Here is a 12,719-nt window from a genome sequence, read left to right as displayed (position 1 = left end):
CACTATGTTCATTGGGAGCAAGTGTGCTGTCCAATTCGGAAGGATGGTTTAGGGATTAGGAGGTTGTTTCCGTTCAATAAGGCTCTCCTTGGGAAATGCTTGTGGAGGTTTGGGGTGGAAAGGCGTTGGCTCTGGAGGAGGGTTATCGCGCATAAATTTGGGGAGAGTAGTGGAGGGTGGAGTTCTCTTGTGGTGCGTGGTCCTAGGGGTGTGGGGGTTTGGACTGTCATTCGGAAGGGGCGGAATGATTTCTGCAAGCATGTTCGTTTTCGCATCAGGGATGGTAGGAGGATCAGATTTTGGGAGGATCTTTGGTGTGGGGAGCTTCCTCTTGCTCCCGCTTTCCCACGTCTCTACAGGATTGCTTCTCATAGGCAGACCATGGTGGTTGACTGTTATCATCTTGATAACGGGAGATTGACTTGGGATGTTCAGTTTAGGAGGTCATCCGGTTTTTGGAGTTGTTGTACCGTCAGACGATTACAATTGGGGATCTTGATTGTTGGCTTTGGATTCCTAACCCTCAGGGTCGTTTTGAGGTGAGATCCTTTTTCAGATGTCTTGCGGTTGGCGTTGGAGGTTTTTTCCCTTGGAAGTCTATTTGGTGATCCAAGGCTCCTCTTAAGGTGGCTTTCTTTGCTTGGACTTCTGTCTTGGGTAGGATTTTAACTCAGGATAATTTGAGGAGGAGGAATCAGGTGGTGATTAATAGATGTTATATGTGCTTGCGAGATGAGGAGACCGTTGATCACCTTCTTCTTCATTGCAGCATGGCTAGGGACTGTTGGGAGATTTGATGATTGGACTGTTTGGGATCCCTTGGGTCATGCCTGGATCCTCTAGAGGGTTGATTGAGGCTTGGAGAGGTTTTTCAGTGGGGGCTCTCATCCGAGACGCTTGGAGGGCTACGCCTCTGTGCATTTGGTGGTGCATTTGGCTTGAAAGAAATAGGAGATATTTCGATGGAAAGGAAAAGCCTATCTCTATGCTTAAGTTCTCTAATATTTCCACTCTTTTTTATTGGGTTTCAGGGGAGAGATTTTCGTTCTGTAGAGGAGTTGGTGGTTTTTCTGGCCTCTTTGAAGGCTTAAGGCGCTTTTGGCCTTGTTTTGTATTTGGGTTTCGCTCCCCCTCTGAGCGGTTTCTTTAATAAATTTTACTTATCAAAAAAAAAAAATCTGTCCTACAATCTTGTTCTAATTTACAATAGTCAGAAATCAATCAAATCCCTAAAATCAAGGGAAATAATATATATCTTCCAACACTCCCCCTCAAGCTGGAGCGTAGATGTTTCGAATGCCCAGCTTGTCAAGTACCAAATTGAAAGTCGTACTTGACACTCCCTTTGTCAAAAAGTCTGCAAGTTGATGTTCTGTCTTCAAAAACGGAGTGCAAATTAATCCACATATCAACTTCTCCTTGATAAAGTGTCTATCCACTTCAACATGTTTAGTTTGATCATGCTGAACTGGATTGTGAGCAATGTTAATGGCAGCTTTGTTATAATAGAAAAGCTTCATTGGATCCCTAGAAGTAAAGCCCAGCTCCTTTAACAAAGCCTTCAACCACAACATCTCGCATATACCATGAGCCATGGCTTTAAATTCTGCTTTAGTACTGGATTTGGCCCCAACAGTTGTTTCTAACTACGCCACGTGACTAGATTCCTTCCCATAAAGGTGCTGTATCCTGAAGTTGATCTTCTATCTATTACACATCCTGCCCAATCAACATCTGTATTTCCTTCCACTTCGAGATGACCATGGTTGGAGAATAGCAGATCTTTCCCAAGAGTTGATTTTAAATACCTGAGAATCCTGTGCACAGCCAACATATGTGTTTCGTAAGGAGCATGAATGAACTGACTTACTACACTCACTGCATAGGCTATGTCAGAGCAAGTATGTGCCAAATATATTAGCTTTCCAACCAACCTTTGGTATCTCTCTCTGTCTCTAGGTGTATCATTTGTGCATTCACCTAACCTGTGATTTTGTTCAATTGGAGTATCAACAGGTTTGCAAGCCAACATTCCAGTCTCAACCAGTAAGTCTAAGACATATTTTTGTTGGAAACAAAGATCCCCTTCTTTGACCTAGCAACGTCAATACCCAAAAAATATCATAAAGACCTAAGGTCTTTGATCTCAAATTCTTTTGCCAGATATGCTTTCAACTTACCCATCTCCTCACCATCACTATCAGTCATCACAATATCATCCACGTACATGATTAAGGCAGTAATTTTACCTCCAAGTGAATGTTTGAGAAAGAGAGTGTGATCCGACTGGCTTTGGTGGTATCCATATTTCTTCATGGCCCGAGTAAACATGCCAAACCAAGCTCTAGGTGACTGTTAGAGTCCATACAAGGATTTCCTCAATTTGCATACCTTACCTCTTTTAGAGGAATATTTTTTTATTCTTTTCCATGTATACTTCTTCCTCAAAATCGCTGTAAAGAAATGCATTCTTCACATCAAACTGTTGAAGAGGCCACTCTAAATGATGTGAAGGAACTACCTCTAAATCGCCGTGACGAAATGCATTCTTCACATCAAATTGCCTCTAAGTGATGAGAGATGGGATATTTTATAACTGAAAAACCAAAATGAGAGGGCGGTTTTCTTTCTCGAGTGGGATAACGTACCTAATTCTCAATAACTAATTCAGTAGCATCATGTGGTTGATCAAGTTGATCAATAGGTAAATGAGCCAACTCATTAATAGAAGTATCAATAAAGAGTTTAGAGGAAGGAACTACCTCAGGATTACCAGTCACATAAGCGCTTAATTGGTAATTGGGTCGATCAAGAGGTGGCTACAAGGCAGATCCAGGAATTGTCAATGGAGTGGGCTAACATTTCTTTGGGTGGGCTAATATTAGTAATAATATATATTTTTTTTAGCTGTGCTAAAATTAGGTATAGTAAAAAAAAAAATTTGGGTGGGCTTGAGCACACCCAAGCCCCCCCTTGGATCCGCTAATGGGTGGCTAAGTTGTCTGTGTCTTCTCCCTTCTTGAGTATACAAATCTGTGTGGCTCAAGGAATTTATTTGAAGTCAGTGCAGAATTTTCAGGAGATTCCTTCGAAATCGATGCATAAGTTTCAATAGACGATGATACATTGGTTAATGGTAGTGGCAACACCTCCTAATACTTCTCTTCATTCCCCAAATTCTCCCCCTGAAGAGAAGCATTTGAATCTCCCTCTGAATAGTAAGCCTGATTTTCAACAAAAGTAACGTCCATGGAAACAATCATCTTTGCTGAAGGAGGGTGATAGCATTTGTATCCCTTTTGTGTGGCAGAATACCCCAAGAAAATACACTTGAGTGCTCTCGGATCCAGCTTACTCCGGCGTTGTTTGTGGATATGAGTATTACAAACACAGCCAAACACTTAGGGTGGAATATGAAGAAGTGTTGGAATAGCGTGTGTTTTGGATAATGTTTGAAGAGGAGTTTGAAATTAAAGGACTCTTGAAGGCATTCTATTAATGAGATATGTTGTGGTAAGGATAGCATCTCCCCCATAAAGTTTTAGGAACATTCATAGCAAAGAGTAATGACCTAGCAACCTCTAAGATATGACGATTCTTACGCTCTGCTACTCCATTATGCTAGGGTGTATCAACACACGAAGTTTGATGAATGACTCCATGAGCCTGAAAATAGACACTAAGCCCTCTCTTAAAATACTCCCCTCCATTATCTGATCATATAACCTATACTCTCGTGTTAAACCATTTGGTGAAAGGATTGGAAGTTGGAAAAAACATCACTTTTTTCTTTCAACAAATAGATCCATGAAACACGAGTGCAATCATCAATAAAGGAAACAAACCATTTAGAACCTGAATGATTAGGAACACGGGATGGCCCTACACATCACTGTGAACAATTGAGAAAGGCACAAAATTTTTATTAAAACTTGAAGGAAAAGAAGTGCGATGGTGTTTGGCTAACACACGACTATCACAATGAAAATTAGAAACATCAATTCTGGAGAATAAAGATGGAAACAACTTATGCAAATAGCTAAATGAGGGGTGTCCTAATCTTTTGTGCCATAGCCAAATCTGCTCTCTGAATTTGACCTACCAACTATTTGATTTGGTTTTCCATTTGAAGCCCAGATCATATCCAAGTAGTACAAACCACCTCTTTCTATACCAAGACCAATCTTCGCTCCCGTAAGAAGGTCCTGAAAGACACAATTAGTATCAAAGAATGCTACGGAACATTTAAGAGTCTTAGTAAGCTGACTAATGGACAATAGGTTATCAGATAAACATTGAACATGTAAGACACCAGAAAGAGACATCGAAGAAGTAATTGGAATTAGGGATGGCAACAGGGGCAAGTTTGGGCGGGTGTACCCTCCCCCTCCCCTGCAACCGTTTAAAAACCCTACCCCCGTCCCCGCCCAAAACCGCCAAAACGGGGAGACTTTCCACCCCATCCCCACAACCGTTTAACATTTTTACCCCCGCGAGTACCCGTCCCGCCCCGTTTAAGACCATAATTTATTCATTGTTGAAATAGATTTGTTTTTTTTTTTTTTTTTTCCCTCATCTTCATTTCTTCACCATTGCAACTTTCTGTCTAATCAAATTCATTTGTTACTTTAATATTGTTATATAGGGTACTTAATATGTATTGGGAAATATATATACTAATGAAATAAGGGTACTTAAGTAATTTTTCTATCTAAACAGGACAGGGCGGTGCGGGGCGACCTCCTCCCGCGCCCGCACCAAACTCGCGCAGGTTTTTATTACATCAAACCATCCCCGCCCAAATAAGCTAAACGGTCCCCCAAAACCACCAAAAACGGGGCGAGGCGGGTAACCACGGGGACGAGTCAAATTGCCATCCCTAATTGGAATGGAACCTTCCCTAGACACGATAGAAATAGATCCATTTGTTGTTTTAACACTCTTTGTACTAGGATGAGTGTTATAAGAAGAAAAAAATCTAGATATCATGTGTCATATGATCAGTAGTACCTGAATCAATAATCCAAGATGACTCAACACGACCAGAAGTGTTCAAGGCTAATCCAAAGTTACCTGTATTGGCTGAGTTACATGAAGCCTCTTTTGAGGATAGCTTCTGAGCATACTCTTGCATCATTTTATCTACCTGAGCTTGAGAATATTGTGGCTGGGCTGCAACAAAAGATTGTGCATCAGACTGCACATCAAAGGTTGCATGATGTCGTCTAGAATTTGAGTTATCCCCCTTGTATCCACCTTTCTTACGGAACCAGTCGAGATAACCTTTCAGCTTAAAACAAGTCTCTCGAGTATGTCTAGCCTTATTACAGTGTGTACAGAACAAAGACTCTTTGTTCTCAGGTTTCCTCGAGCGAGACATAACCAGTGCAGTTGGAGTCTGCATAGTAGCCAAGGCTAAACTCTCCTGTAAGACACCTGTAAGCGTGGTGGCCTGACGGAGCTCCTCACGTCAAACATAGGCATATGCACCGTGAAGATTGGGAAGAGGATCATGCCCTAAAACCTGTACTCTGATCTGATCAAACCCTGGGACGAGGCCGGCTAGGAAATCGTAGACCCTTTCATTCTCAATTCTCTTCTTTAGCTTTGTTCTATCCCCCAACACACTCCATATCACATGGCTGGAGAAAATCCAACTCCTGCCAAATGGCCTGCAAAGCAGAAAATATCTAGCCAATGTCTTCCCCTGCTGTCGAGTCTTATTTGTCCTGCGCCTCAGTTCATAAATCTGAGAAGCATCACTACTATCAAAATAGGTTTGAGCCACGGCTTCCCAAATAGCATGAGCTGTGGGAAGTCGAAGAAAACTGGCGCTAATATCTGGAGTCATTGAGTTAAGAAGCAATGACATCAACATGGCATTCTCCTCCAACCAAGTAGAGAAGGAGGGTGTGGAAAGGTGGTGTCTCTGGTACCAAAAAGAAATACAATATAGAAGAAACATAGGAGAAATATGTAAAGGCTTGAATGAGATCAATCATTCATTAATATGGTGGAGTTCTTGCTGCATGGGTCTACTTTATGGCTTTGATCGAAGCCATGTGGAAGCCACAATTATGCTCTCTGTCATGCTATTGATCACTTGGAAGGGGATTTCCCTAAGAAGCTTACGGCACCACCGAAAGCTTCTACTAATCTGTTTGGAGGATTAAACAGAAAGGTAAGCTGATTAAAGAGAGTGATGTTCAGGAAATTGATGGTGAAGTACCGATTGGAAAGCGCAATGGCAATGATGATCGCGGGGATGATGATGGCTCTATTTCTGAGAAGGCTTCAGTCGAGATTCATGATGAAGATTCCAAATCTCAGGAGAGAGCAGGCTCCAATCAAAAGGGAAAAGGTTAGTTAAGTGGTAAGAACTTATCCAAGGTAAATGTAAGTGATAGGGGCAAGAATGTTGATGCTGCAGTTACTTCTATTGATGTTGTTGCATCTACATATTGTGCTGAAGGTATTACTTTGAGAAATCCTTTTGATGCTATTGAGAATGAAAATGATATGACGGGTACTCGAGACTCATTCTCCAGAGGTCTCATCTACTGTGGTGAGCAATCAAAATTCTTCAAAGAAGAATAAGAAAACAAAACAGTTGTTGTGGAGCTCTAGTATTTTTATAGATAAAAAAGCACATGTTAATATTACAAGAAAGGAAATAAAATCAAACCACAGCAGATTCTATGGCTAGACATAGGCATAAATAATGTCAAACTCAATGATTTGTGGCTATCATATCTCTGCTAATATGGTAAGTCATTCTATAATTGTGACTATCATATGACGGATAACAGGGACTATAATAACAAAGTATTTCAAGCATTGTTCCTTTCAGATGAAGTATGTGCCTCCCAGAAGCTTGCCACCATATAAGTTTAAATAACAGCATAGCTTAAACATTCAGCATATCATTCCTTTAATTATAGAGAGAACCTTCTCTGTCGGATTCTTAACTTGACCAGGTTGGGTTCTCAATAGAGGGTGAGAGAAATTTCTGTAGTTATTTCTTGGCAAGAAGACATATCTACTCTAAAGCCTAAAACTAGAAATTTGGGCCCAAGGGTGGAACATAAGAAGGACCAAGCGGACCATCACCCACCCCCCTCTTCCCCTTCTTCCAAAATAAATAAATAAATAGAAGTTCCATTAAGTGGGCCCCTCTTTAAGTAATAAGTCTCCCAAAATAAGATTTGGCCCCCAAGCTTACATGATAAATTTTTGACAAGCCACTCCAAACCCACAACATTGGCCGACCAAAACCCACATAACATTTGGCCCATCAAATACCCATTTTATATAAACCCTCCATCAAAATACCCAAGTCATACTTAATTGGATATATGGGATAAATGATGGGGTTAAATTTGTTGTTCAATCTGTACATGTCTATGTAAAAATTGACTAGATATATTTTTTAATGCACTTAATGGATTAAAATGTTTTTGATTTATAAGCAATCTTATTTTAGATTCTTTCACACTAAAAAATTTATGTTAGAATTTCTATTGCGAAGAAGAAATAAACTATCATTTTTAATGTTTTCAAAATATATATTCATACTATTAGTTTTGCCAGTGTTGTCAAAGGCACAAGGCACACTAAGCCGCTAGAGGTCCTTTGGAGCCTAGACACAAGGCGAGGCGCGAGATTGAGTGAAGCGAGGCGCACAATTAAAAAAATTAAATTACTATAAAAGTATTCATATTCCATATTAAAGTTGCTAGTGTTGTCAAAGGCGCGCCTCGGCACACAACAGGCACAAGTGTTGCGCCTATATCAGCTTGGAGCCTAGGGGCATGCCTAGGCTCACCTTTGACAACGTCACTTTTGCCCCCCAACTCCCACCCAGACAGAACTTCCTGTGTTCGCTCGTCTTGGCCCATGCCACTCAAGGAGAGTCTAGGTTTCAAGAAAAATGAGGGTCCATGGTGGTTAGTCGAGTCTTAGTTTATGTTCATTTTTGAATTAGTATGATGCTGGTATAGTTTTATAAGTGTTTCAAGGTTTTAGGAGTTAAAGGTGTTCTGGTATTTTTCTCGATTTGACATACATGGGCTGTATGGGTCAAGTTAAATTGAAGAGAGCCAGCCAACAATTACAGATGGAAGTGTCTTGGGGGCTGCAGCCTTTGTCTTATGTGGTGCCTACAGGGGTAGAAGAACCAGCGTCATTAATGAAGGGGAAGAACCCACCTATAGGTGAAAGAGCAAGATTTTGGTGTGTTGTATATCTGGGTCTAAGGCAGTAGATATATGATGCAATGCTGATTTATATACATCTTTTCTAAAGGGATCGTGCCCCCTAAGTCACTTTCTATTGAAATACTTCACAGAAAGAAAAAAAAAATGAAGATGTGTCCCACTGTCCAGGTTTAATCCACTATTTTAATGTAGAAAAAAGTTATTGGATGAAGAAAAAGAAATAGGAAACTTTCTAAAAAAAACACAAACAAGTAAAAAGACTCGTGGAGGTTCAATAACAAGCTTTTACTAGCGGAAACCATACAGCTACAGAGTTTGCTAGAATGGTAATCTAAAAAACATATTTATGGTAGGCAGGAAGCAATATTAGTATTCTCATTCTCTACTAAATTTTTCATGCATCTTGAAAAAGGATAAATGTATATATAGAAAGAGGAATACCTGCATGACCATTTGCAAAAGATGCATACAAGTAATTGCACTTGAAAGCCATCCACTGTTAGCACATATATCTATCATTGCCTGGATGATACGTATACTTTGATCTAACACTGATTTTAAGTCTGTAATATAGTCACTGATGGGCAATTCCAACTGAGAAAAATGTGCCTGAATCCCAAACGTCACTATTGTAAGTGAAAACAAAACTATGAAGAAATGGGGAAAGACTTGCAAAGTAAAATAAAAGAAAAGAAACGAAAAAAAATAAGAACAACATAGAAAGTACACAATTATGTTAAAAAATTATGGTCCAAAATGACACTGACCTGAAAAAGCAGATTTGTTTTAACATGTGGATCATCTAGGCGATTCTTATCCACCATATATGGAACTTTCTCAGACAATCCTTCATTGTAATTTTCCTAGAACAAACAGAGGACATTTAAAAAATAATCTGAAAATGCATCTCATATGTATTCGATTATATTACATGGATTCGAGCATTTTTCTGACGTCCAAACCTCACATATAGTATATAGTTCATAATTTTATGGTGCATATATGTCAGAATTTAAACATGCGATAGTCAGATTTAACTAAGCCTTGCAAAAGATGATCAACATCGATTACTGACTCAAGTTTTTATAAAGATTTCTTTGCTGCAGCAACAAGAACTTTTTTTATGTTTTGCCAAACATAGGATACCTTATCTAAGCATGAAATATTTCAATATATCCCGGATTAAATTTAAGGAGGCCCAGATTGCTAGCTGGAAAACCAGAAAGCAACTGGGAGAAACTTATTAAAATTAATTTCAAAAGAAAAAACAAAAAAAAAAAACAATAATTCTATTGTTTTTGTATAGCTTCATGGGGTCCAATAAAAAACATCAAGCAAATGATTATCAATGCAAAAGACCAATAAGATAAAATTAGTAACAGGATTTGTGATGATGGTGATGCTCACTCAACACAAAATCACGAACCCAATCACACACACCCGCCCACATCCCAATTTTGCCTAATAGCTACAGAGAAAATTAATAAGTAGCCCAACTAAAAAAGTTTATGCAAGTGTTTAATATTGTTAGAGAGTTTGGGTCACTAGGCCTTATCGTATCAAGGGCATTTTTGTCTTCTTGTTGTTTATATATAATTTTAGAGTGGAGTAGAAATCCCAAGCCAATGAGTCCTGGTTATCCAATTCACCCAATAAGCCTCTTGTTCAAGCCACCATGCCACAACAAACCCTTTCCTATTTGGGATCATGATGTTTTGCTGGCAGTATCACACACCATGAATGCCTGAGCTACAAACTGTCGCGCGCCAGCCCCATAGCTCCCGATCCACGACTTGGATTGCGAGAGTACTACCAAGTGGAATCATAGTGTGTTGTGGTACACGATGCTCCATCAAGGAGTACTAAAATATTCCTCCATGCAATTCCCTGACATAAGACGTGCCTCCCAGGCAAGGCTACCGAATCTCTATGAACAGTTGATGTTACTATCCTACAGGGGTTGAAAGTAAGCAGTGTGCCTCCCCTCAAACGTATCACCCTATGTGGCCAAAGTTTTGCTTTATATAGGTCGAACGTAACTCCTGGCCTGCCGGAGATGGATAATAGGCGTGCCCTTTCTCGAATACGACCTTTTTTTTTTTGTTTTTGATACTAAGATTTTATTAAAAACACTCAAAAGGGGAGCGAAGCCCAAAGAATCAAAAGGAAACAAAAGGGCCAAAGGGTGCCTTAGACCTTCAGAGAGGCCAAGAAAACAATAATTTCCTCCATAAATCTATAATCTCTCCCTGAAACCCAACAAAAAAGAGTAGAAATAACAGAGAACTTAAGCATAGAAACAGGCTTCTTTTTTCCATCAAAATATCTCCTATTTCTCTCAAGCCAAATACGACCTTTCTCGAATACGACCTTTACCGATATCTCCCTTAATTCTTCTTGGGAAGCTAAAGTCAACAATACCTAGTCACGCGAGACTCCTCTACACTGGTTAACTTGAAGGTGTAAGTGCATTTTTTTTTGTTGATCAGTTCTGAAATTTATGCTTTTTATTTTTATTTATTTTAACAACTTATCAAATATATGAAGTGAATATAAGCTTCACTGATAAAAATGAGGCTCAATGATGTTTACCAGCATGATTTACACAAAATGTAAAGATTGATGAGACAAACTACGAACTGAAAGTACTCGATGAACTGATTTAATAATAAGTTGGGATTATGGTGTCTGCCTATAGGTAAGGGGAAACTGGAGAGCACATCCAATTGTTCTGTATCAATGTGATCACAGGAGAAAAAATTAACTACTTGCATACATGAACCAATTAAGTATACATGGTGATCCTAAAGGCATAAACGACCAAAAAAACTGATTTCATTTGAGTATACATTTTCATATGAAAACCTACGTAATCTTTGGTATTTGTAAGCAAAAAAGCAGTAATATCTTGAAAGCGGATATTACTTTCTCAAACAAATTATATTATGGATCTAATAAGATGAAACCAGAGATGCAGGAAGTTGAGCCAAATGAACTTCTAGTAAACTAATTATTTTAGTTTGATATAGATAATTATGCACTCTTTGATGTCCTAGAAGATACAAGTGCTTGGATAGCCGAAGTTGATTTATCTAACTGTGATGTGGGATGATTTTACAATTGAGATCGTGGATATAGTTTATATATTGAATGATCCCGGCTGGTTACTTTCTGTTCATACAATGTGTTGAAGGATATAAATATTAAAGTTGCACCCTCTCCAACAGCTTAAGCTTTTAGAGTAGATGGTAGTTAACATGGCATCGAAGCCAAAGGTGACGAGTTCAAACCTTGACAGTCACCCAAATATATATATATATATATATATATATATATATATATATTCTTAGTTGGTACTCACACACAAATGCCTCCGCTAAGGCTTGACCCCGTAATCTCCCCTTGAGAAATAGGGGCCTGGTACCGCTAGGCCACAGGCCTGTTGGTGACCGTCACCCAAAAAAGAAGGCAACACGCGAGGGGGCGTGTTGAAGGATATAAATATTAAAGTTGCATCCTCTCCAACAGCTTAAGCTTTTTGAGTAGATGGTAATTAACATAATGCATACAGCTCCGGTTGCTTGTTGGGCTAGTTTGATGGCTTTGTATGAATTAGTAGTTCTTGATGCATCTGATACACAATTTCCAGCTTTCTCATTGCTGGTGTGGTATTTTGAATAACTCATGTAGCATTAAGCCCATTAACACATTTCCAATAAAAGAAAACTGCATTAATGTAACACAGAGCTTGATTCAATAAATTGAACACCACCAGGTAACCATGCTTCCATTACTTGGAGCATGAGTAACAACTGCAGTCAAATGTGAAAAATGAAAGCCTAGGGAAGAGAAAAGATTCCATAGCAATACAAGCAAAAGCCAATCTACAGTTCAAATCTGACCTAAAAAAATAGACCTTTTTTTTTTTAAGTTATATCATATCACTACACTTTTTTCCATCCCAATTATATGTATGGTGCGGAAAATATCTTGTTTTACAAGTTTTACTAAAGCTGCCACAATTCTGCCCTTGCAGTCATCAACATATAAAAATCAAATAAAAATACAAGCCGATCATAATTACAAAACTACCTCATTATGCCGCACAGGAAGCTCATTATACTCAGAAGCACCAGATAGTATATGAAGGAAAACCTAGGACCAGAAAAAAAAAAATGAATATGACTTGTGACATAGTTAAAGGGAAAAAAGAAGTTGAATTATCACTTTTTGGGAGTTTTACTTACTTCAAGTGATGTATCTGGTCCTATATTTGAACCAAACATTGATACAGTCATGTAGCTAAGGTAATACTGAGATGCTATTGAACCCAACATCATAGGCTCAACAATGTCTTCATTCATTCTGATGCATCCACTGTCCTCCAAATCCTCAAATGTGTTTTGTACTAGGCTGCCAAAGGGTCACATTGATGACACTGTCATTGAGGGGAACGGAGAATCCTAACAAAACCCATTGCATAAGATGATGAAGTTATATTAT

At 39.0% G+C, this 12,719-nt stretch overlaps 1 protein-coding gene across 2 annotated transcripts in view; it reads right to left on the bottom strand.

Moving 5' to 3' along the window:
• LOC132284656 (DExH-box ATP-dependent RNA helicase DExH14) overlaps nt 1-12,719 on the bottom strand; it is an 87,981-nt gene that overhangs the window by 22,241 nt on the left and 53,021 nt on the right. For both annotated transcript variants that reach the window (XM_059786780.1, XM_059786781.1), the window contains 4 exons: nt 12,464-12,629; nt 12,309-12,371; nt 8,984-9,079; nt 8,658-8,825 (listed from right to left, as the gene is read on the bottom strand). In XM_059786780.1, coding sequence (XP_059642763.1) covers nt 8,658-8,825; nt 8,984-9,079; nt 12,309-12,371; nt 12,464-12,629 — 493 coding nt within the window. The remainder of the gene's footprint in view (nt 1-8,657; nt 8,826-8,983; nt 9,080-12,308; nt 12,372-12,463; nt 12,630-12,719) is intronic.

The sequence above is a fragment of the Cornus florida genome, unplaced genomic scaffold (assembly GCF_030987335.1).
Source record: "Cornus florida cultivar Cherokee Brave unplaced genomic scaffold, ASM3098733v1 CherokeeBrave_3.0.0_Hap2_Chr11, whole genome shotgun sequence".
NCBI lineage: Eukaryota > Viridiplantae > Streptophyta > Magnoliopsida > Cornales > Cornaceae > Cornus > Cornus florida.
Note: the sequence above shows the minus strand (reverse complement) of the source record. Positions and strands in the feature narration are given on the sequence as shown.